Genomic DNA, 22,708 nt, shown 5'->3' on the forward strand with positions numbered 1-22,708 from the left:
TGGGACAGGGTGAGGTGCCCAGGAGAGTCGTGCTGTGAGCAGCTGGCCCAATGCTGGCTCCTCCAACAGGCCTTTCACTGGGTTACCCCCTCCCTGAGCATTTGGCAGCAGATTGTGGAGGAGGGATTGGTGAAAGGGGAAGGGAAGGGTTCAGGGATGGCTGGTGAGTTCCAGTGCTCACTGTCTTGTTCTCCCTACCTCTTCACAGATGGAGCCCAGGACTGAGGAGCGGAGAGAGAATAGGTCATCAGGGCCCATTTCCCGGCCTCAGCCCCCTGGTACAGTCGTACAGTCCCTGACCGCAATGCAGCAACTCCAATGTATCCTCACCCATCCTGCTGCTCCCTTCCCTCTCCCTCCCTGCTCTCCCCCTCTCCCACCGATTCCTTCTCCTCCCCTCCCTCTCCCTTCCTGCTCTCCCCCTCTCCCACCGATTCCTTCTCCTCCCCTCCCTCTCCCTTCCTGCTCTCCCCCTCTCCCACCGATTCCTTCTCCTCTCCTCTCCTCCCCTCCCCCTCCCTCCCCTCCCTCTCCCTCCCTGCTCTCCCCCTCTCCCACCGATTCCTTCTCCTCTCCTCCCTTCCCCTCCCTCTCCCTCCCTGCTCTCTCCCTCTCCCACCGATTCCTTCTCCTCTCCTCTCCTCCCCTCCCCCCTCCCTCCCCTCCCTCTCCCTCCCTGCTCTCTCCCTCTCCCACCGATTCCTTCTCCTCTCCTCCCCTCCCCTCCCTCTCCCTCCCTGCTCTCTCCCTCTCCCACCGATTCCTTCTCCTCTCCCCCGCTCCCTCTCCCTCCTCCATCCATTCTACTTTTCCTCTACTCATCCCCCTTCTCCACACGCCATCTCCCACTCCCTTCCTTTCCCACCTCCTCTCCTCTTCCCCTCTCCTGCACACCTTTCTCCTCTCTGTACAACTCGCTCTCCCACCCTCAATCCCAACTCTTCTCCCTGCCCATAAACCATCTCCCTTCCCACCCCTCTCCTGCTCCCTCCCTCTCCCCATCTCAACTCTCCATCTTCCCCATTTCCCTTTGCCACTCTCTTTTCTTTCCTTCCTCCTTTTTGTCCAATTTCTCCTCCTTCCCCGATCCTCTCTCTCCCCTTCTCCCTTCCCCGTGACCCTTTCTCTGCTACCACTGACCTCTGCTCCTCCCCTCAGGTCCCTGTGACAAGCCGCTGGGGCTGGAGGATGGCCGGATCCGTTACCAGCAGCTAAGTGCCTCCTCATCCCGGGAGAGTAACCCTCCCGATGCCGGACGTCTCAACATCATCCCCAACATGTGAGTGAGCCCTTCCCATTATCTGCTGCCCAGCCAGGGAGTCAGAGAGCCGTCTCTCTGGATGCAGGAGCAGATGGGTAGATAGGGCAAGGCATGGTCAGTGGCCGTTTACCCAGGACTGGGTCAGGGGTCGGGCTGCTGACCTGAGACATGGTCAAGGGGTGAGGTCACTGAGCTGGGGACAAGGTCAGAGGTTGGATCACTGACTTGGGGCGCAGTCAGCTGACCTGGGTTATGGTCAGGGGTTAGGTCACTGAAGGTGTAAGTGACTTAGTTCTTTGTCTTTCAGACTGAAGCTGGAGCCCGGCTGGAGTCCAGAGGATGGGGATCCCAGTCCTTACTTCCAGGTGGATTTCCTGGTGCCAACATTCATATCCGGTGTGATTACCCAGGGAGGGAGTCGATCAGGAGGCTTCGTCACCCACTACAGGCTCATGTCCAGTTACGATGGGATCCACTTTGTAAATTATACTGGTACAACAGACTGGACAATGCCTCCCCAGGTAGGCAGCATCATGGTGGGGATTGTTACAGGCCATCCCTTACGGGGCAGGCTGACAGGATGGATGATACTGGGCAGAAGTTACAGGCTATGTGTTATGAGCATTAAGGGATGGGTATTTCAAGCCATGCGCTAAATCACTGAAGGACAGGCTTTACCAATCATGTGTTAGAATCATTGCAGGACAGCTATTACAGACCATGTGTTGCAGGCATTTCAGGATGCACATTTCTGACCATGCATTACAAGCAACGTGCTATATACACGTAGTGTTGAGGGTGGGCAGCTGTATCCATGCTGCAGTATTCTGAATATTTGCCTGGGAACACCTGCAAGTCAGCTGACTGGTGATTGGTTTCTCTGTATATTTGCCCAGGTCAGAGTGAAAAAACCCTTCCCTGTCTCCCCACCAACGCCTGAGGCTGAGGGTGGTGTTCAGATGTGAGATAAGTGACAGACCTGGTTCAGTCACTAAGGTTTGGAAGGCAGGGAACTGCAGAGCCTCATCCACAATCTCCCAAACACCTTCTGATTCAAGGGTAATGACTGGAAAATTGTAAATGCTTCACCCTCGTTCAAGAAAGGACATGAGATTAAACCCAGGAGCCAAAATCAATTGACTTGGCATTAGAGAGGATTCTGGAAACAGTTGTCAGATACTGAGTTAGTAGAGAATGGTTAGATAACACAGAAACATATAAACATAGAAAACCTACAGCACAATACATAAAGCTGTGCCGAACATGTCCTTACCTTAGAAACTACCTAGGGTTACCCATAGCCCTCTATTTTACTAGGCTCCATGTATCTATCTAGGATTCTCTTAAAAGACCCTGTAGTATCTGCCTCCACCACCGTCACTGGCAGCCCATCCCACGCACTCACCACTCTCTGCATAAAAAATTTACCCCTGACATCTCCTCTGTATCTACTTCCAAGCACCTTAAAACTGTGCCCTCTTGTGCTAGGCATTCCAGCCCTGGGAAAAAGCCTCTGACTATCCACACGATCAATGCCTCTCATCATCTTACACACCTCTATCAGGTCACTTCTCATCCTCTGTCGCTCCAAGGAAAAAAGGCTGAGTTCACTCAACCTATTCTCATAAGGCATGCTCCCCAATCCACGCAACATCTTTGTAAATCTCCTCTGCACCCTTTCTATGGTTTCTATGTCCTTCCTGTGGTGAGGTGACCAGAACTGAGCACAGTACTCCAAGTGTGGTCTGGCCAGGGTCCTATAGAGCTGCAATGTTACCTCTCGGCTCCCAAACACAATCCCACAATTGATGAAGCCCAATACACCGTATGCCTTCTTAACCACAGAGTCAACCTGCACAGCCAACTTTGACTTTTATTGTGAATCACATCTCACTAATTTGTTGAGGTTTTTGCTGAAGTAAAGGAGAGTGTCAATGGGATAATTGTGCCCAGTGTGGACTTCCAGAAGAGTTTAATAAGGTGTCACATGATAGGCTTGAGATCAGATTGAGGGCATGAAAAGACAGGGTGTGGTATCCCAGAAGGAAATCAGCACAGTCAATGGGAGGTGGAGGTTGCAGTGAGAGGTCAGTTCTGTACACACAGTTCCCAGAATCAGTACCAGTACTACTGCTCCTCACCATACTGATGCCCTGTTCAGTGTGCGGATGAACTGAGTAACAGACGTCAAAGTGAAGATGGCAGAGCAAGGAGAGGCAATGCCAATGCTTCTGTCAGGGGTACAAAAGCAGGAGCTACTGTGACACATGTTCACACTTCACAGGCCAGCTTACGGACATAGGAACTAGAGACAGAGTTACCTTTCAGCCCCTCATTCCTGTCCCACCATTCTATAGCATCCTGGCTGATTTCCCTCAATGCACTTCCCTGAACTATCCCCAGGTTCCCTTAATCTCAAAAATTGTTCATCCTATCTGAATTTCAGAGAGCCACCATTCTCTTGGAGAAGGAAATTCTTCTCTCTGTCATGTGTGAGTGATCGTTATGTTTTAGACTGTCACCTCAGGTTCTACACCAACAAGAGAAAATCTGCAGATGCTGGAAATCCGAGCAACACACACAAAATGCTGGAGGAAGTCAGCAGGCCAGGCAGCGTCTATGGAAAACAGTACAGTCGACACCTCAGCACTTTTTTCTCCAGTCCTGCTGAAGGATTGTGGCCTGAAATGTTGACTGTACTTCCTTCCATAGATTCTACACCAAACCTGGTGAAACACCTTCTCTACGTCTACACTGTTGAACTTTATTAGAAAGTTTGAGTGTGGTTGAGAAAGTATAATGGATCTGGACTTCATAATTAGATGCTCAGAATACAAGTGCAAGGAAGTCATGGTGAGTCCTATAAAATATTGGCTCACTTATAGAATACTCCACAGCTAGAGTATTTTGTTCATATTTCCATGCTTTAGGAAAGGCATTGGAGAGGGTGCACAAGAACTTGTTCTAGGAGTGAGGGTCTTCAGCTGTGTGGATTGATTTGTGGGAGCTAGGAAAAGAGGAGGTTGTCAGGTATTCTGATGGAGATATTTTAAACCATATTTATATGGTTTAACTGGGAAGGGTACAAAGACGTTGAAAAGAAACCTTTCCTATTGGTGCAGGAATGAGGGACCAGGGCAAAGCAAAAACAAACGGAATTAGTGCCTGGAATGCACAACGTGGATAAATAGGGTCAGGTTGAACAGAAAACGCTGATGTGGGGTCTGGGAAGTGGGAACGCAACAAGGGACCTGGGGGAGTGGGAACCCGAGGGGACCTGTTGGGAGGGTATCAGAGGGTGGAATAAAGGGGTGATGAGCTGGATTCCTCCTACATAGAACTGGCACACATTGCAAAGGCTGAATGGTATCCAGACCTGTTGTAACCATTTATGATTCTGAAAGAGGCGATTACAGATCCCAGGTGCTGCAGACGGACACATCCAACATAAGCCTTGGGAATACGGAAGTCAATGTACATACAGCAAGCTCCCACAAACAGCAGATAATGAAAGCATAGCTGAATAAGGAATGAAGAGAGTTTTTATTGAAACATTAACTAGTGAAAGGGGTGGACGGGGTAACTAAAATCAGGGACAATAGCTTCAGCCTGAGATGAGGAGGAATTCTTCTCATAGAAGGTGAAGAACCTCTGGAATTCGCTCACAGTGAACAGCGGAGACAGAATTACTGAATATATTCAGAGTGGTGACTGACATATCAAACTACAAGGGAGTCAGGATTTGGAGAGCGAGTGGGGAAGTGTTCTTGAGGCCAAGTCTAGATCGGCTTTGATCTCATTTGAATGGTGGAGCAGTTGTGGAACTGAGGGACCCACGCGTTCTCCTGATAGTCATTTCAGTCATTCTGCAGTGACCTCTTGTGGACATTTAGTTTAACTCAAATCATCGGGTTCCAGATTCTTGGAGCAAATTCTGACAGTAACACGCCAGTGAGGCGGGACCTCAAGCAGCTGATCTTCGCTCGTTACCTGAGGATTATTCCAGTCCGTCAAGTTAATGGGATCTTCCTGCGCACTGAGATTCTGGGCTGTCCCTGGAGTAAGTGACAGAAACAAGCCAGATTCCCCTTGCTCTCCCCCTCCACTCCTTTCTCTCATACAACAGTACATTTGTACAGCACATAAACAGGCTCCTCAGCCAACTGAATCCCTACCCACCTTTGTGCCCATCTACTCTAGTCCCATTGGCCCACCTTCGGACTGAACCTGTCCACACCTCACTTTTTGAAGTGTCTGTCTTCTAAGTGCAGTGACTATATCTGATTCCCCCACCTCATCTGGCAGTGAGTTTGAGATATCAACCAGATCTCCTTTAAAACTCCTTCCCTTCACCTTAATCTTGTGCCCTCTGGTTTTTCTCACCTCTAAATTGGGGGAAAGATTCCCACCTCCCATCCTATCTATATCTGCTACTTTTATACATCGAATCCAGGACATCCCTCAGCCTTCTGTGTTCGAAGGAAAATGAGCTCAACCTGTCCCATCTCTCCCCATAACTAAAGCCCTCTAGACCAGGCAACATCCTGATGAATCTCAAACAAGAGAAAATCTGCAGGTGCTGGAAGTCCAAGCAACACACACAAAATGCTGGAGGATCTCAGCAGGCCAGGCAGCATCTATGGAAAAGAGTATGGTTGACGTTTCAGGCCGAGACCCTTCACCAGTCCTGCCGAAGGGTCTTGGCCCAAAACGTCAACTGTTCTCTTTTCCATAGATGCTGCCTGGCCTGTTGGATTCCTCCAGCATTTTCTGTGTGATCCTGATGAATCTACTCACCATCCAGCGCAACAATCTTCTCCCCGAGGTGTGGCAACCAGAAATGGCACACAATGTTCCAAGTGCGGTCTAAAAAGTCACAGCCTTATACAGCACAGAAGTAGGCCCTTCAGCCCATCTGGTCCATGCCACCAAGATTCCCATCTAAACTAGTCCCATTTGCCCATGTTTGACCCAGATTCCTCTAAACCTTTCCTATCCATGCATTTGTTCAAGTTTCTTTTTATACCCTCTTCAAACACTTCCTCTGGCAGTTCATTCCATATACCCAACACCTGGGTGAAAAAATTGCCCCTCAGGATCCAATTATACCTCTCCCCTTTCACCTTAAACCTGTGCCCTCTAGTTCTTAATTCCAAAACCCTGGGATGAAGACTGAGTGCATTCATCCTACCTATACTGCTCATCATTATATTCACCTCTGTAAGATTCTTCTCCACTCCGAATGAAGACCTGAACTGGTCAACATCTCTCTGTAACTCAGTCCCTCAAGCTCATCTTTGTAAATCTTTTCTGTACTCTTTCTGACCTGTGCCACCATTCCTCAGTTCACTTACCCAGCTGATCAATGTCCCTGTGTACTTTTAAAACCTTTACTGTGTTCCCTGATCAAAGCTTTAATAACCTTTTTCATCCAAAGGTCCCTAATCTTGCCCTGTACCATGATTACCTCTCTTTTAAAAGACACCTACTTTTCAGATGTTGCTTTACACCCAAGCTTTCTCTCTTTCCCTATCTTCTCACCCTCCTTCTGTCTCTCTCTGCTCTCTCTCACTCTCTTTTCCCTCCCTCTATCCTTCTCACCTCCATCTCACTCTCTCCCTGCCCCTCTCACCATTTTCCCCCTCTCTCCTCGACTTCTCATTATATCTTCCCTCCTCCCTCTTCCTTCTTTCCCCTTGATCTCTCCTTCAGCTTTCCCTCTCTTTCTTCCCCCTCAGCCCCACCTTTGACCCCCCCCCCACCGCTGCCTGCCTCTTTCGTACCTGTTATTGTTGGCTTTGTGTCACAAGGTAATGAATTGTTTGGTCATGTTGCAGCCCAGCTGTCAACCGACGAGCATGTTCTGGGGCCGGGAGTTCCAGAAAGATCTGCGACCAGCACCACACAGAGCCCTGTGGACACGGGCTCGCAGAGTGCTTGGACTGGATCCGGAGGATGGCAGACTACCGCGTCACCAAGGCCCTTTCCAGCTAGCCTGTGTCAACAAGGAGAGTTCCAGTGTAGGAGTGGAGAATGCATCAATGCTTCAACAGCTCTGTGCAATCAGAGAGCTGAGTGTAGGGACTTTTCTGATGAAGAGGGATGTGGTGAGTGTTCTTCAGCTGGGAGCAGACATTGCTACCACACTCCAGGACCAGCTTTGGTCCTTTATCCTAAATCTTTCTCTGACCAATACACTTGTCCACTGTCACCTGTTTCCATCTGACACAAGCCAGATTTGGACCTAATTTGTCTTGGATTACCTGGGTTTTAACGTTATGGAATAGCCTTTTCTATGGGACCTTGTCACAGACCATTTGGAAGTCCACATAAGCCTCAACAGTAAATTTAGTTACTCAAGTTAAATCAGACCAACTGGATCTCCCACAAACAGGCCCATGCCACATAATTCTGAACAACTTCTGCTGTTCCGTGTGAGGATTAATCCTTTCCAATAACCTCCCTACCACTCACTCCAGATTCCCTGCTTTAGAAACATAGAAACATAGAAAATAGATGCAGGAGTAGGCCATTCGGCCCTTCGAGCCTGCACTGCCATTCAGTATGATCATGACTGATCATCCAACTCAGAACCCTGTACCAGCCTTCCCTCCATACCCCCTGATCCCTTTAGCCACAAGGGCCATATCTAACTCCCTCTTAAATATAGCCAATGAACTGGCCTCAACTGTTTCCTGTGGCAGAGAATTCCACAGATTCACCACTCTCTGTGTGAAGAAGCTTTTCCTCATCTTGATTCTAAAAGGCTTCCCCTTTATCCTCAAACTGTGACCCCTCATTCTGGACTTCCCCAACATCGGGAACAGTCTTCCTGCTCTAGCCTGTCCAATCCCTTTAGGAATTTATACGTTTCAATAAGATCCCCCCTTGATCTTCTAAATTCCAATGAGTATAAGCCTAGTCGATCCAGTCTTTCATCATATGAAAGTCCTGCCATCCCAGGAATCAATCTCTGCAATTACAGTCCTCTAGTCGCTCAGCACCTCAACTGTGGCCAGCGAAAATTTACAAATCTCATACACAGCCTCAACAATTCCACCCCCAACACCCACTCTACTCCCCCACCGACTGGCTCCCTGAGTGCCCAGAGACACGATTGTCCTTCCACTCTCTCATTGTATCTGATGGTGTTTTTGACTATGGTTCTTTGGACTGTGTTTTCAGGAACACTGCCTCCTTGGCCCATTTCATTCCCCACACCTGTAGGATCCAGCACACAGGGGGGGTCCGGACGGAGCCTGCCGACCCCCAGGCCATCCTCTGCACCACAGGCTGATGATCTTCCACGTCCCAGTGTTAAAGCTACGAGCGCATCTGAGGTGACGCAAAGTAAGTGCTTGGCACAGGACGTCTCACCCCTGCTTGCCTCCCGTCTCTTGCCTCTCTTTGGCTACAGCTCCCTGCACTCTCCCTCCAACCTTCCGTCACCCTCCCTCCTCCAGCTTAAACAGGTTACACTGGGTGGAGGATGTCACAGAGAAGTGACAAGTTGGCCAGCGAGTCTGTGTGGGCAGGAGACAAAGATGGTTCAGGACATATTCCGGCTAATCAGTGGCACTCCAGTTCCAGTTCCCTGGGTGTCGAAGGGTATGCAAGCAACATGGACAGGGAAAATGGAAGCTCCTGGCAAGCTGACTGTGGAGCACAGCAGGAGACTGAGGAGATGGTGGGGTAGGGGAGACTACCACGAGGGACCTCGTCAAACACCTTGCTCAAGTCCATGTAGGCAACATTCACTATCCTATCCTCATGATTCACCTTCGTCAGCTCCTCAAAAAATTTCAGTCAAGTTTGTAAGATGTGACCGACCTTACACAAAGCCATGCTGACTGTCCCTATCAATGAATGGGTAGGTAATCAATCTGTCTCCCATGGTGGGTAGGTCTAAAATTAGAGGACATAGAGTTAAGGTGAGAAGGAGGAGGTTTAAAGATGATTCAGAGGGGAAACATAGCATTTGATACCTGGAATAAACAGCCAGAGGGGGTGGTGAAGGCAGGAACAGTAACAACATTTAAGCAGTACCTGAATGAGCAGGGCGGAGAGAGATATCGAGTTAATGAGGCAGGTGGGATTAGTGCAGATAGGCATGATGGTCACCATAGGCACAATGGACTGAAGAGCCTGTTTGTGTGCCGTATAACTGACAGTAATCCCATGTGCTAGCTTGTCAATCCTCGCTGGCCTTGTCTACAGGTGACACAACATTTAGTGACCTCTGCTCCTCATACCCTCCAGTAATCTGCTGGTCCTTTTCTCCTGCTGAGTGTACACCCTGTATCTATTGCTGTTGATGAAGTTAATTGGTGGAAAAATTAATAAAGTGGAGGAAGCTATTTTTCACCCAGAAGGTTGTTGGTGGTAGGACTGTGGAAAGGAGACTGGAGTTGTTGGTACCAGTAGCACTAACTGCATTTACAAAGCAGCTGGTTGCAATGTCACAGGCCAGAAGGAGGGACCTGCCCACCTTTGACCAGATTGAATTAAGTGGCCTCTTCACATGCTGTTGACTTCAGTGATTCCACAGTATGACCTTTACCCTACAATCCCACCCCTTCCCAGGTCTGGAATTCTGGGGAGACTTGCCTCCGTTTCTCCGAGTTCTCTGTCTGGATGGACAGTTCAAGTGCAGGTCATTTGACTGCGTCGACTCAGACCAGGTCTGTGATGGGTATCCTGACTGTCCTGATGGCTCAGATGAACAGCATTGTGGTGAGTGTGCTCTGGGAGGGGTGGCACTGTGTCCAGTGTACTCTGGGATGGGTGACACTGTGTCCAATGTACTCTGGGAGGGGCGGCACTGTGTCCAGTGTACTCTGGGAGGGGTGGCACTGTGTCCAGTGTTCTCTGGGAGGGGTGGCACTGTGTCCACTGTACTCTGGGAGGGGTGGCACTGTGGTTGGTGCACTCTGGGATTCGTGTCCCACTGTTAATTGTGCATGGGTACAGAGAAGCACAGTGAAGAGAGCACAACCGAGATGGTGAGGATCCTTAGTGATAGTTGCTGCTTTCTTAAGGCAGATCCTCTTGTAGATGCTGTGGGGAACATTTGAGTACGCTATATTCTACTGTTCCTGTGTGCTGGAATTGCCTCACCAGTCAGGATACATTCAACAATAACCTAGAGGAGTTTGTTAGTGATTGCGGCATCTGTGGCCAGTGCATGCTGGGATGGATGGCCATTCTGATTTCTGGATCCTTGTGTTCAGGTTTGTCTCCTGCCTCAGTGACACCACCAGCAAGGATCGCGGGACCGAAATTCTCCACCATTCATCCAAGTGCTTGCTCCAGCAGACAGTTTACCTGTGGCAGTGGGGAGTGCCTTCCCCAGCAGCAGGCGTGTGACCTCCAGACCGACTGCCAGGATGGTTCTGATGAAAAGGACTGCGGTAGGTCAGAGACCTGGGCACGGCTTTGAACAAGCACTGTGCAGGAATGGGCCAGTTTGGGGAACAGTATGTGTTCTGTGGCTGGGAACATGGGCGGAGGTCTAGAGAAGACTGGTGACCAGACATGAAATTGGGCACCAAGGGCTGGTGACCTACAGATGGGGGTGGACGGATCAGGGATGTCATTGGGTAGAGTGGCAGAAAAGTTGAATGAAAGTATGAGGCAGTGGTAACCAGGGGCTGATGGTTAGGGGTCAAAGGCAGATGACCAGAGGTCAGAAGGCTGAGATAGATAGCCAGGGGTCTGTGGTCAAGAAGATGACCAAAGTCATCAGCACTGCTGGCCAGGGTTGGGGGACAGATACATAACAGCCTGGGTCCTGGGGAACCTGGGTTGGAACACAGGTTACTTAGAACATGGAAGAGTACAGCTCTTTGTCCCACCATGTCTGTGCAGACAATGATGCCAAATAAACTAAGCCTGCACATGGTTACTACCCCTGCTTTCCCTGCCCGTCCATGACTCTAAATGTTGTATCTGTTAAACTACCTCCTCTGACAGTCTGTTCCAGGCATCCACCATCCTCTGTGTGGGGGCAAAAAAACAATACCACACACACCTCCTTTAAACTTCCCTGTCTCACCTTAAACTTATGCCCTCTGGTATTTGACATCTCCATCCTGACTCTACCCTATCTATGCCTCTCAGTTTTATAAACAGTCGGGTTTTCTTAAGGTTTCCATGGCTGAGGTGGGTGGGGTGGCTGTGTGTATTGGTGATAAGCTCCCACTACCCTATTAAATACTCCAGTGGCATGTGTCTCAAATAGCCTCTGACAATCAAGTCCACATCCTGGCCTTCACGCGTGTCTAAGCTACTAAGCCCAGCAGGACAGTTTCTACTAATGGGAGAAGGGGTAAATTCAGGTTACTTGCACCTTAAAACCAGATACTTTGGGCAGATGGGGCTCATCAGCGGTGGCTGGTTGGCAGGTCATCTCGGAGAAGGAAATCTCTGATCTCAAACCTCTGCTGCCTTGCGGCTATACCCACTCATTGGAAAAGCTTCAGGAGTAAACCCCAAGGAACAATCCGGAGCTGGAGTCCTTAAGGCAGCCCTCCATTGAGTTCAACAGTGGCTGGCAACTCCTGCGATGCCACTGGTGCCAGACCGTGTCAGTCTAGCTGCACGGAGAGGGGGAGCCTGTTGCAAGGGCCACAGCTTGTTCTACACAATGTCCTGCCCTGGCCTGCATATCATGTAGACAGCTAGGAATTGAACAACGAATCTTTTCTTGTGGGTTGGTTATCAGAGAACACAGGCTAGTACTCAAGAATCACTGCACACAATGTAGGTAAACACAAGCCTGGGCAAAGACAAACAATACAGAGGGAACTTAAATAGACCAATAAAACAAGGCACAGGTGAAAACGATCAATGAATAGTCAGGGGAGGAGGAACATCGGAGCCTGGAGGATTCTGGTGCACTCACGTATTTACAGCAAGGCTTGACAAATGCATTGACCAGAACTACACACAGTGTTCCAGACGTGGTGTACTTTTACACTCAGTGCCCTGACCAATGAAGGCAAGCATGCCATACTCCTTCATGACCATCTCATCTACTTGCATTGCCACTCTCAGGGCACTCTGGACTTTCTCCCTGAGATCCCACTGTACATCAATGCTCCTAATCTGCCATTTTCCGTCCTCTTACACTTGATCTCCCAGAGATTCTCTACTCATATTTCCAATTGGTCTACATCCCATTCCATCCTTTGGCAATCTACTATACTACCTACAATTTCATCAATTTTGTGTCGTCTGCACACTTACCAGTTTATCGACATTTTTATTAAAAATAATTTATTTGGCAACCTCTCTGGTCAGAGCCCTGCAGTCAGAGAAACACCCCATTCATTACTACCCTGTGTCCTGTATGGCCAGGACAATTTCAAGTGTCCATGGATCCCATGTGCCTTCATCTTCTGGGTCAGCCAACCATGAGAGACATTGTCAAATTCATTGCCCTACTTTTATCAATTATCTTCATCACCTCCTCAAAATAACTCGTTAGTAAACATGACTTGCCCCACACAAAGCTGTGCTGGCTCTCTCTAATTAGCCTATATTTTCCCAAATAAGAGTAAATCCTGTCCTTAAGAATCCTCTCCAATAACTTACCTACCACTGCTGTGAGACTCACTAATTTGCTGTATCGTCACTAATGCCCTTTGTTATGTACCCCGTAACTGGGTTGCCAAACCAGCAGAAATGGACCACTTCATTGGAGTCTGGATTACTGGAACTAAGAAAGTCTTATTAAAGAAATAAGTAACACAGTACTCTAATAGTAAGGATATAAATGCAACAGGTTAGCAATGGTAAAACACACATGTACACAGAACTAGGATAATAGGAATCAAACAAGCTCTATCACAGTCTAGGGGTAAAATGATCAGTCTCAAGTGACACAGAGTTCAGTTCAGCTGAGTACAGTTCGCAGTAATCGCTGTTGTGCCGTTGGAGAGAGAGAGAGAGCGAATGCAAATTTCGATTCACAGACCTTTGATGTTCCTCGCAGTTAGCTTTCGGCGCGAGCCCTTTTAATGTCTTCTGAGGTCACCGACTGTGACCCCTCCGTTCCGGATACGTTCGTTCTTCCGTGGTGAACCCGGCACCCAGGCAAGGGCGGACACACACACCAGGTTCCCGCTGATCGTACCTTTTCACCCTGTGCATCTATGGTCGGTCCCGCGACCAGACCTCCAAAACTCCCACCAACTTGTGGGGGCACACCGCACTTCCACGGTCTCGTTATCTCGTGATCTCGTGGTGTCTGTCTTGCCTTAGCGAACCTGTTCCTTTTATCCCCCTGCTAGGGTATCGCCTGTCCATCAAACTTCAAACAGTTCAGGTTCAAAGCAACCGGCCTGACAATACTCGGAACTGTGTCTCTTTTCATTAATCTCTCTCGTCTCTCATTAACATTTCTGAATTCTGCTCCATTGTCTCACTTATCTCTCTCATCAACATCATCTTCTGATAACTTGGTTTTTCGTCACACCTTAAACCAAAGAACACCACTGGCTAATGTCCAGTCTGAAGAGTATTGGAAGTTGGGAGGTCAGAGGTCAGGGACTTGATTTGGGATCGAGTTCTGGTGATCAGAGTTGGGAAGTCCAAGCCTGAGGATTATTAGCTGGGGATTGGGCTAGGGTTTGGGTGTCAATTGACAGTGCTGAGAGCCTGGTAAGCAGGGGTTTCTGATGTAATGAGGTGAGGGGCTAAGGTACAGTAGGAGTGGTGTAGATAATATTCACTGGGTTTGTACCATAAAACAGGAGACTGAGTTGTGGGGTTTCCATTGGGTAGGGTTAGAGATGGGATGGATATTTCTAGGCTCCTTTGGAACGTCCCAAAGTTCTTCTGTCCATGACAGTTCCTACTAGTGGACATTGGTCACTGTTGCTGGGGAGGTACAGCGGCCAATCCATGCACGGCAAGCTCTCACAATAGGCACTGTTGTAGCCAGACCACCTGTGGTACCACCAGGTGTCAATGGAAGGATGGGAATTAGCCCATTAAACATCCAGGAAACTCACCTTGGGCAGACAACGGGCTCAGGTTAACATTGCCATAGAGTCATACAGCGCCGAAATCGGACCCTTGGGCCAACTGGTCCTGACTAAGGTGCCCATCCAAACTATTTTTATCCATGTACCTGTCCAAATGATCTTTGTGTTCAGAAGCCACCCCTAGAGTGTAGCATTCTCTCCGTACCGAATGTGAGTGGGAGAGGTAAGGTGGACAGACGTGGGGTGAGGGGCTCAGGCTGCTGTTTAACACTTGTATTTGTTCTGACAGTGGACTGTGTGGTGTCGCTGTGGACAGCGTGGAGTGCGTGTAGTCAGAGCTGCAGCCTCGGGGCGATGTTCCGGCGGAGAGAGGTGCTGCGGCCTGAACTCCCTGGCGGAAAGTGTAACCTCACACTGTGGGATACCCGAGCTTGCTTCAAGCAGGCCTGCCCAGGTGAGGGTGTGGGGGAGCCATGGGTCCCAGAGGGGAGGGTCACATTGTATGACTATGTTACTGAAGTTGTGCTTGGGGCGAAAGGGCTATAACACATAGAGCTGGCAGAGGTCGAGCTGTCTCTGGATGTGTTGGTTGGTTATTAGTTAACAGTCTCTAAAACATTACTGTCAAATCTGCTTCTATCATCATCCCTGCAGTCCATTCCAGGCATCTACCAGTTTCTGTGTAAAGGGGAAAAAATTTGCCTTACCCATCATATTTAAACGTAACCCTCTAATCTTAAATGTCCTCTAGTACTTGACATTTCCACCCTGGAAAAAGAACTCTGGCTCTCTACCCTATCTATGCCTCTCATCATTTAATAAACTTCTATTAGGTCTCCCCTCAGCCTCCAAATCAGGTTTATCCAACTTGTTCCTGTAGCACAAACTCTCTAATCCATGCAGAGTTTTAACGAATCTCTTCTGCACCCCCTCCAAGTTGTCCGCATCCTTCCTGTAAGGGGATGAGCAAGGGAGCAATGGTCTTCCCTGAGGCAGGTTCTGTGCTACTGACAGAAATTGTAGTTTCCTCCAAGTTCAATATAAAAGCAGCAAAATTTTGGATCATGTGGACCAGCTGATGATCACACCAGGAGCCTCAAATGTCTAAATGCTGATCCATGAACTCTAATCAACTGGCTTTTAAATGAATCCCATATGTTAAATGTGGACCTATCCAATAACGGCCACTCACAGTTGACTCTCCCAGCTCCTATCCAATTATACCTTTCTTCAGTTTAGCACTTTCCTTAGGTCCAGTCTTATCCTTATCTTTTAACTATCTGAAAACTTAGAGAGTTATAATTCAATATTCTCAAATGCTGTCCCACTGAAACTCCAATTACATAGCTAGATTAATTTTCCTGTATAAGCTCTCTCATGGTCCCTTCCTGGTTTGCAATCTACATACTGTGTTAAGAAATACTCCTGGATGAACCCTACAAATTCTGTCCCCTCCAAGCCCTCAGCACTGAGGGAGTCCCAGTCAATACTAGGGAGACAAATGTCACTCACTGCAACTGCCCTATTGCTTTTATCACTTTCCATAATCTGTCTACCTGTCTGTCTCCCTCCTGCTGGTTATTGGGAGGCCTATAGTACAACCTCACGTGACTACACCTTTCTTTTTCCTGAACTCCACACACACTACTATAAATTGCCCATTGCACATTTAGATGGAGACATAATGTAAATATTTTTACTTCTCATGTACATGAAGGATGTAAGTAATAAATTCAATTCATGGCCTCAATGGATGAGCCCTCTAGGATGTTCTGTCAAAGTGCAGCTGTGACATTCTTTCTCGTCAGTAGTGTACCTCTCCCACCCACTGTATGTCCCTCCCTACCATGTCTGAAACATCCGAACCCTGGAACACTGATCAGGCAGTCACGCCCTGTCCCTCGCTCAACCAAGGATCTGTAGTGGTATTATCGTCCCACCTCGAGATCCCTGGCTCTAAATTCATCTGTCTTACCTGTAATCCTGCTTTGAAGTAAACACACGAACACAGAGTCATGGAGCCCCACTATGTTCATTCACCTGGATCAATCCTGTTCTTGTGTCTCATACGATGGGCTGAATGATCTCGTCCTGTTCAATGTCGGGGGAAGGGTTTTGTGATTGGTTCCAGTGGTAACTGATAGTTGATCTTGTTCCCTGGCAGTGAATGGCAGCTGGTCCAGCTGGACTGAGTGGTCAGCGTGCAATGCCAAGTGCGGGGGTGGTGTGCGATTCCGTCACCGTCAGTGCGTCAACCCCCCACCGAAGAATGGAGGCTTACCATGTTTAGGCTCCTGGATGGACACAGAGTCCTGTAACCGGCACATGTGTCCTGGTGTGGTGGGTGAGTTCTCTTTGCGCCGGTGCAGTCGGTGAGGTCCCTGTGTCCTGGTGCGGTGGGTGAGTTCTCTTTGCGCCGGTGCAGTCGGTGAGGTCCCTGTGTCCTGGTGCGGTGGGTGAGTTCTCTTTGCGCCGGTGCAGTCGGCGAGGTCCCTGTGTCCTGGTGCGGTGGGTGAGTTCTCTTTGCGCCGGTGCAGTCGGTGAGGTCCCTGTGTCCTGGTGCGGGGGGTGAGTTCTCTTTGCGCCGGTGCAGTCGGTGAGGTCCCTGTGTCCTGGTGCGGTGGGTGAGTTCTCTTTGCGCCGGTGCAGTCGGTGAGGTCCCTGTGTCCTGGTCTGGCGGGTGAGTTCTCTTTGCGCCGGTGCAGTCGGTGAGGTCCCTGTGTCCGGTGCGGCGGGTGAGTTCTCTTTGCGCCGGTGCAGTCGGTGAGGTCCCTGTGTCCTGGTGCGGCGGGTGAGTTCTCTTTGCGCCGGTGCAGTCGGTGAGGTCCCTGTGTCCTGGTGCGGCGGGTGAGTTCTCTTTGCGCCGGTGCAGTCGGTGAGGTCCCTGTGTCCTGGTGCGGTGGGTGAGTTCTCTTTGCGCCGGTGCGGTCGGTGAGGTCCCTGTGTCCTGGTGCGGTAGGTGAGTTCTCTTTGCGCCGGTGCAGTCGGTGAGGTCCCTGTGTCCTGGTGCGGCGGGTGAGTTCTCTTTGCGCCGGTGCAGTCGGTGAGGTCCCTGTGTCCTGGTGCGGCGGGTGAGTTCTCTTTGTGCCGGTGCAGTCGGTGAGGTCCCTGTGTCCTGGTGCGGTGGGTGAGTTCTCTTTGCGCCGGTGCAGTCGGTGAGGTCCCTGTGTCCTGGTGCGGTGGGTGAGTTCTCTTTGCGCCGGTGCAGTCGGTGAGGTCCCTGTGTCCTGGTGCGGTGGGTGAGTTCTCTTTGTGCCGGTGCAGTCGGTGAGGTCCCTGTGTCCTGGTGCGGCGGGTGAGTTCTCTTTGCGCCGGTGCAGTCGGTGAGGTCCCTGTGTCCTGGTGCGGTGGGTGAGTTCTTTGCATCCCTGAAAAGCTGGTGAGTGTCCGTTTTCTGGTGCAGTCAGTGACGTCTCGTGCACTGGTGTGGTCAGCGAGGTCTCTGCTTTCTGCTAGAGTTAGCACACTGGTGTGGTTGGCGAGATCTCTCTGTGCCCCAGTGCAGTTGGTGAGACCTCTGTGCGTTGATTGGTGCTGCTTTGTGCGATGGTACGATCTGAACCAAAACCAACAGAGCAGAAGTGAGAGGATCAAACCTGTGAAGTTGGAAATCAGAGGTGTTTTTGGGAAGCGCCATCAGGAAGGAAAATACTTGGGATAGCTCTCGCAATGAGAGATGAAATATGGGAGAATCAGATTCAAGTTTAATATCAATGGTGTATATTGTGAAATTTGTTGTTTTGTGGCAGCAGTACAGTGCAATACAAAAACACACTGTAAATTACAATAAGAAATATATATATGTAATATATTTAAAATTAAGTTACGTAGTGCAAAAACAGATGGAAAAAAAAGTGAGGTAGTGTACGTGGATTCATTGTTGATTAGAAATCTGATGGTGGAAAGGAAGAAACTGTTCCAATCACACTAAGTGTGTGTCTTAACACTCCTGTACTTCCTCCTTGATAGTAGCAATGAGAAGGAGACATGTCCTGGGTGATGGTATCCCGATGAGGAAGTTAAGGATCCAGGTTCAGAGGTCAAGTTTTGGAGCTTGTTGATTAGGACTGAGCGTGTGATGGTGTTGAACACTGAGCAATAATGAATAAATAGAAGCCTGATTTAGGTATTACTATTGTCCAGATGGTTGAAGGCTGAACTGAGAACCAGTGGGATTGTATCTGCTGTAGACCTGTTGTGGCGATGGGCAAATTGCAGTGGGTCCAGCTCTTTGCTTAGGCAGGAGCTGATTCTGGCCATGACCAACCTCTCAAAGCACTTCATCACAGTAGATGTGAGTACCACTGTGTGATAGTCTTTGAGGCAGCTCCCCCTGCTCCTCTTGGGCACTGGTATGATTGTCGTCCTTCTGAAGCAGGTGGGAATCTCCGACTGCAGCAGCGGGAGGATCAAGGCTGAGAAAATGTGGAGTGCTGAGTGGAGAAAAGTTATCAAGGGAAAGGAAATGGTGGTGAAATTCTGTGCAGAAGTATTGAAAGGGTGGCTACACTTTGGTGAAGAAAGTCAATGGAGAAATAATTGAGGCAGTCTATTCACATACGGTGAAGTCACTCTGGGGTTTCAGATCCTGCTAATTATCCCAGCTAAAAGCCAAAATGGGACATTTCATCAGCTTATTAGATGGGATGCCTTGCATGAGTTAGAGTTCTTTCTTTCTTTCCAAATCTTTTTATTGGAGTTAGAGTTCTAAACAGTTCTTGGTCTATGTCCTCTTTCAGACTGTGGTCCTGAGATGGTTTACGTTTCTGCGGATGAATGTGAGCACCAGGGACTGGAAACATGCCCTTTAACCTGTCAGGGCCAGAGCTCGTTCACAAACTGTACCTCAGCATGCAGACCAGGTAACATTTGCCAACTGCATCCTCAGTAATCACAGACCAGAGCCCCTCCACTAAGGCAGCTGAACTGAGGTGGAATGGAACCATGTGTTTCTAACCCAAATTCAGATGTGTAGACAGTGGCTCCTCTTGACAGAGCTGTCCTCTTCTCCTCTAGGTCAGGACCATCAGGCCATTATCCACCAATTTGTACTACCTAACCTTACCCTGTCTCCTCTCATGGATGACATTGTCACCTCCTCACATCCAAAGACAAGAAGTTTCCCAAACAACAACACCCAATATTATGGGGAGACCAAGGGGATGATACTGTTACCACCAGAGCAGAGAAACTCGAGGGGAGACGTAATCAATGCCAAGACAAGCATGTTCTGCTCTCAAACCTGGGCCAGTATTGATCCAACTGTCCAACTCTCCATATTCACTCTCTCATCTTTCCCCATAATCTTTGATCCCTTTCCTGATTGAAAGTCAACCATTTCAGCTTTGAATATTTTCAGAGTTTCATCCTCTTGGGCCAGGAATACTGAGAGAAGAAACTCTTCCTCATCTTAGTCTTACTCATATGTTTTCTTATCCTGAGTCTACCACTGCAGTCCCACGCTCATTTATGAGGGTAAACGTCCTCCTGTATTTACCCTATCTGAGATCCCAATGATTATGTACTGTATGTTCCAGTAAGATCACCTTCAGTTCTTCTAAATGCCAATGAGTAGAATCTGTTCAACTTCCCCATGAGACAAATCTCCATTCCCAGATCAGCCTGGTGGACCTCCTATACCAAAGTGTAGGTGGTAGGACTGAGGGCTAGGAGCAGGCTAGAATTCGGCTAAGGAGGACAGGCAATTCCCTGAGAGGGGAAAGGAGGAGTATGAGTGATCACGGATGGTGGAGGCAGATATACTAGTGAAGTTTAAGAGACTACTGGACAGGTATATGGTGGAATTTAAGGTGGGGGGTTATATGGGAGGCAGGGTTTGAGGGTCGGCACAACATTGTGGGCCGAAGGGCCTGTACTGTGCTGTACTATTCTATGTTCTATGTTCTAAAACAAAAGCTGACTGTAAAAACTCTCATGTACCTCATAAAGTGGCCGTTAAGTGTATGTTCGTGGTCTTCTGCTGCTGTAGCCCACCCACTTCAAAATTCAACCTGTCATGTGTTTAGAGACGCTTTTCTGCACACCACTGTCGTAACACGTAGGTACTATTGTCTTCCTGCCAGTTTGAACCAGTCTGGCTATTCTCCTTTGATCTCTCTCATTAACAAGGCATTTTCATCCACTGAACTGCTGCTCACTGGATGATTTTTTTTTGTTTTTTGCACTATTCTCTGTAAACAATAGAGACTGTGGTATGTGAAAATTCTAGGTGATCAGTAGTGCGATCACTATCCCACCTGGTACCACAATCATCTACAGTCAAAGTCACTGAGATCACATTTCTATCCCATTCTGATGTTTGGTCTGAACAACAGCTGAACCTCTTGACCATGTCTGCATGCTTTTATTCATTGAGTTGCTGCCACATGACTGGCCCATTAGATATTTGCATTAATGAGCAGGTTTACAGCTGTACCTAAGTGTAGATTAGTGAAGAGAAATGTAGCTGCTTACAGACTGAAACAGGGAAAGTTATAATCATGAACAAAAGTAAAAGTGAAAATTGTCAACACCATCGCCAATCTGGCTGTTGTCTTTGTGATTGTCCCTCCTCTCTTCATTTCCAAGTGTATATGACAAATAGTGAGGACTATACACCAGTCCCAATCATTCATCATTGGTCACAAGCTTCTAATTGCCAAGATAGCCCTTTATCATCACCTTCTTCCTCCTTATAGTTACCATTCTTAGATCAAATTTGCCAGTCTGCCTCATATTCCATGGCAACGTGGAGGAACAGACAGATTTTGGGGTCTATATCCATGGATCCTTCAAAGGTGCCTTGCAAGTTGATCAGGTGGTTAAGAAGGCATGTGGTGTGTTGGCCTTCATGAGTTGGGAGATTAAGCTCAAGAGGTGTGAGGTATATAGGTGTGTTGCAGTTCTATAAAGCTCTACTTAGACCACACTTGGAGTATTGTGTTTAGTTCTGGTCCCTTCACTATAGGAAGGATGTGGAAGTTTCAAAGAGGGTGCAAAGGAGATTTACTAGGTGGTTCTAACCTAGACCAGTTTCTATGTGAGATCATGTTCCATAGGACATAGAACGGTGCAGCACAATAAAGGCCCTTTCGCCCATGATGTTCTGCCAACCTTTTAACCTATTCAAGATCAATCAAAGTATTTCCTCCCACATAGTCCTCTATTATTCTTTCATCCATGTGCCTATATCAAAGTTTCTTAAGTGGCCCTAATGTATCTACCTCTACCATCACCCTGGCAGTGTGTTACATTCACCCACCACTCTGTGTAAAAAAAAAAAAAAAAAACAACGGAAAAACACCTCTACCATTCCCCATATACTTCTATCTGGTCATCTTAAAATGATATCCTTTCATACTAGCAATTGCCCTGGGAAAACGTCTCTGGCTGTCCACTCTATCAATGTCTTTTATCATCTTATACACCTCTGTCAAGTCACCTCTCATCCTCCTTTGCTCCAAAGAGAAAAACTCTAGCTCACTTTACCTTTCCCCATAAGCCATGCCCACTCGTCCAGGGAGTTTGCCTACCACAGATGTAAGAAGGTCTTACTGAAGTTTATGTAGAATATTTCAACCACATTTCTCCCAGCAACATATTTTTTCAAACACAGTGAGACTGCACTTGGAGTATTGTGGACAGTTTTAGTCACCCTGTTATAGGAAAGCCATTATTAAACCGGAAAGAATGCAGAGAATATCTAGAAGGACGTTGGCATGATTTTAGTGAGTTGTTGGGTAGGGTTAGACTTTATTCCATGGAACATAGGAGATTCAGGGAGGACCTGACAGAGGTGTATAAAATCATGAGGGGTATAGATCAGGTGAATGCACTCCTTTTCCTCGGCTCGGCCATAGGTTTAAGGTAATAGGTGAAAGATTTAATGGGGTCCCGAGGGCAACATTCACCCGAGATGGTCAGTGTGCAGAATAAACTGCTTGAAGAAATATTTGAGACAGGTGCAATACCAATATTCAAAAGATATTTGGATATGTACATGGATAGGAAAGGCTTGTCTCCATGTTGTATTACTTTGTGACTGTATCATGTCCTTGTGGTAAAGCCAATCTGATTGCCTTTAATTAGTTTCCCAGTGTAGATTTTACCTGATCCCCCAGAAATGTTTCCATTAACTTCCATACAACAAGCTGTAGCTACTGTGTTTATCCTTGCTGTCCCCTAAGGACAAGTCACACCATCCATGGCCAGGGAAAAGTTAAATATCTCTGTCAGGGTCCTAGCATTCTCCTCCCTTGTCTCTCACTGTGGTCTGAGATAAATCTCATCAGGCTCCAAGGATTTATTCTGCATTTAGCCTAACAGGAGACTCATAGCTCCTCCTTTTTAATGCATTATGTTATTGAATTTCACTCTATCCCACCCTGAAGTCTAACTACAATGACTTTCTCCTTGCTGAATACAGATGGGAAAGATTCCCTGAAGACTTCACCTCCAG

General features: G+C 48.2%; 1 protein-coding gene across 1 annotated transcript in view; it reads left to right on the plus strand.

The window, feature by feature from the left end:
* The window catches only part of sspo (SCO-spondin), a 334,645-nt gene that overhangs the window by 89,283 nt on the left and 222,654 nt on the right, over positions 1 to 22,708 (plus strand). The window contains exons 41-50 of the mRNA XM_063050934.1: positions 209 to 278; positions 1,159 to 1,279; positions 1,569 to 1,782; positions 5,180 to 5,321; positions 7,099 to 7,368; positions 9,845 to 9,994; positions 10,492 to 10,671; positions 14,540 to 14,704; positions 16,415 to 16,594; positions 18,990 to 19,112. Of these exons, the coding sequence (XP_062907004.1) occupies positions 209 to 278; positions 1,159 to 1,279; positions 1,569 to 1,782; positions 5,180 to 5,321; positions 7,099 to 7,368; positions 9,845 to 9,994; positions 10,492 to 10,671; positions 14,540 to 14,704; positions 16,415 to 16,594; positions 18,990 to 19,112 (1,615 nt within the window). The remainder of the gene's footprint in view (positions 1 to 208; positions 279 to 1,158; positions 1,280 to 1,568; positions 1,783 to 5,179; positions 5,322 to 7,098; positions 7,369 to 9,844; positions 9,995 to 10,491; positions 10,672 to 14,539; positions 14,705 to 16,414; positions 16,595 to 18,989; positions 19,113 to 22,708) is intronic.

This window comes from Mobula hypostoma, chromosome 1 (genome assembly GCF_963921235.1).
Source record: "Mobula hypostoma chromosome 1, sMobHyp1.1, whole genome shotgun sequence".
NCBI lineage: Eukaryota > Metazoa > Chordata > Chondrichthyes > Myliobatiformes > Myliobatidae > Mobula > Mobula hypostoma.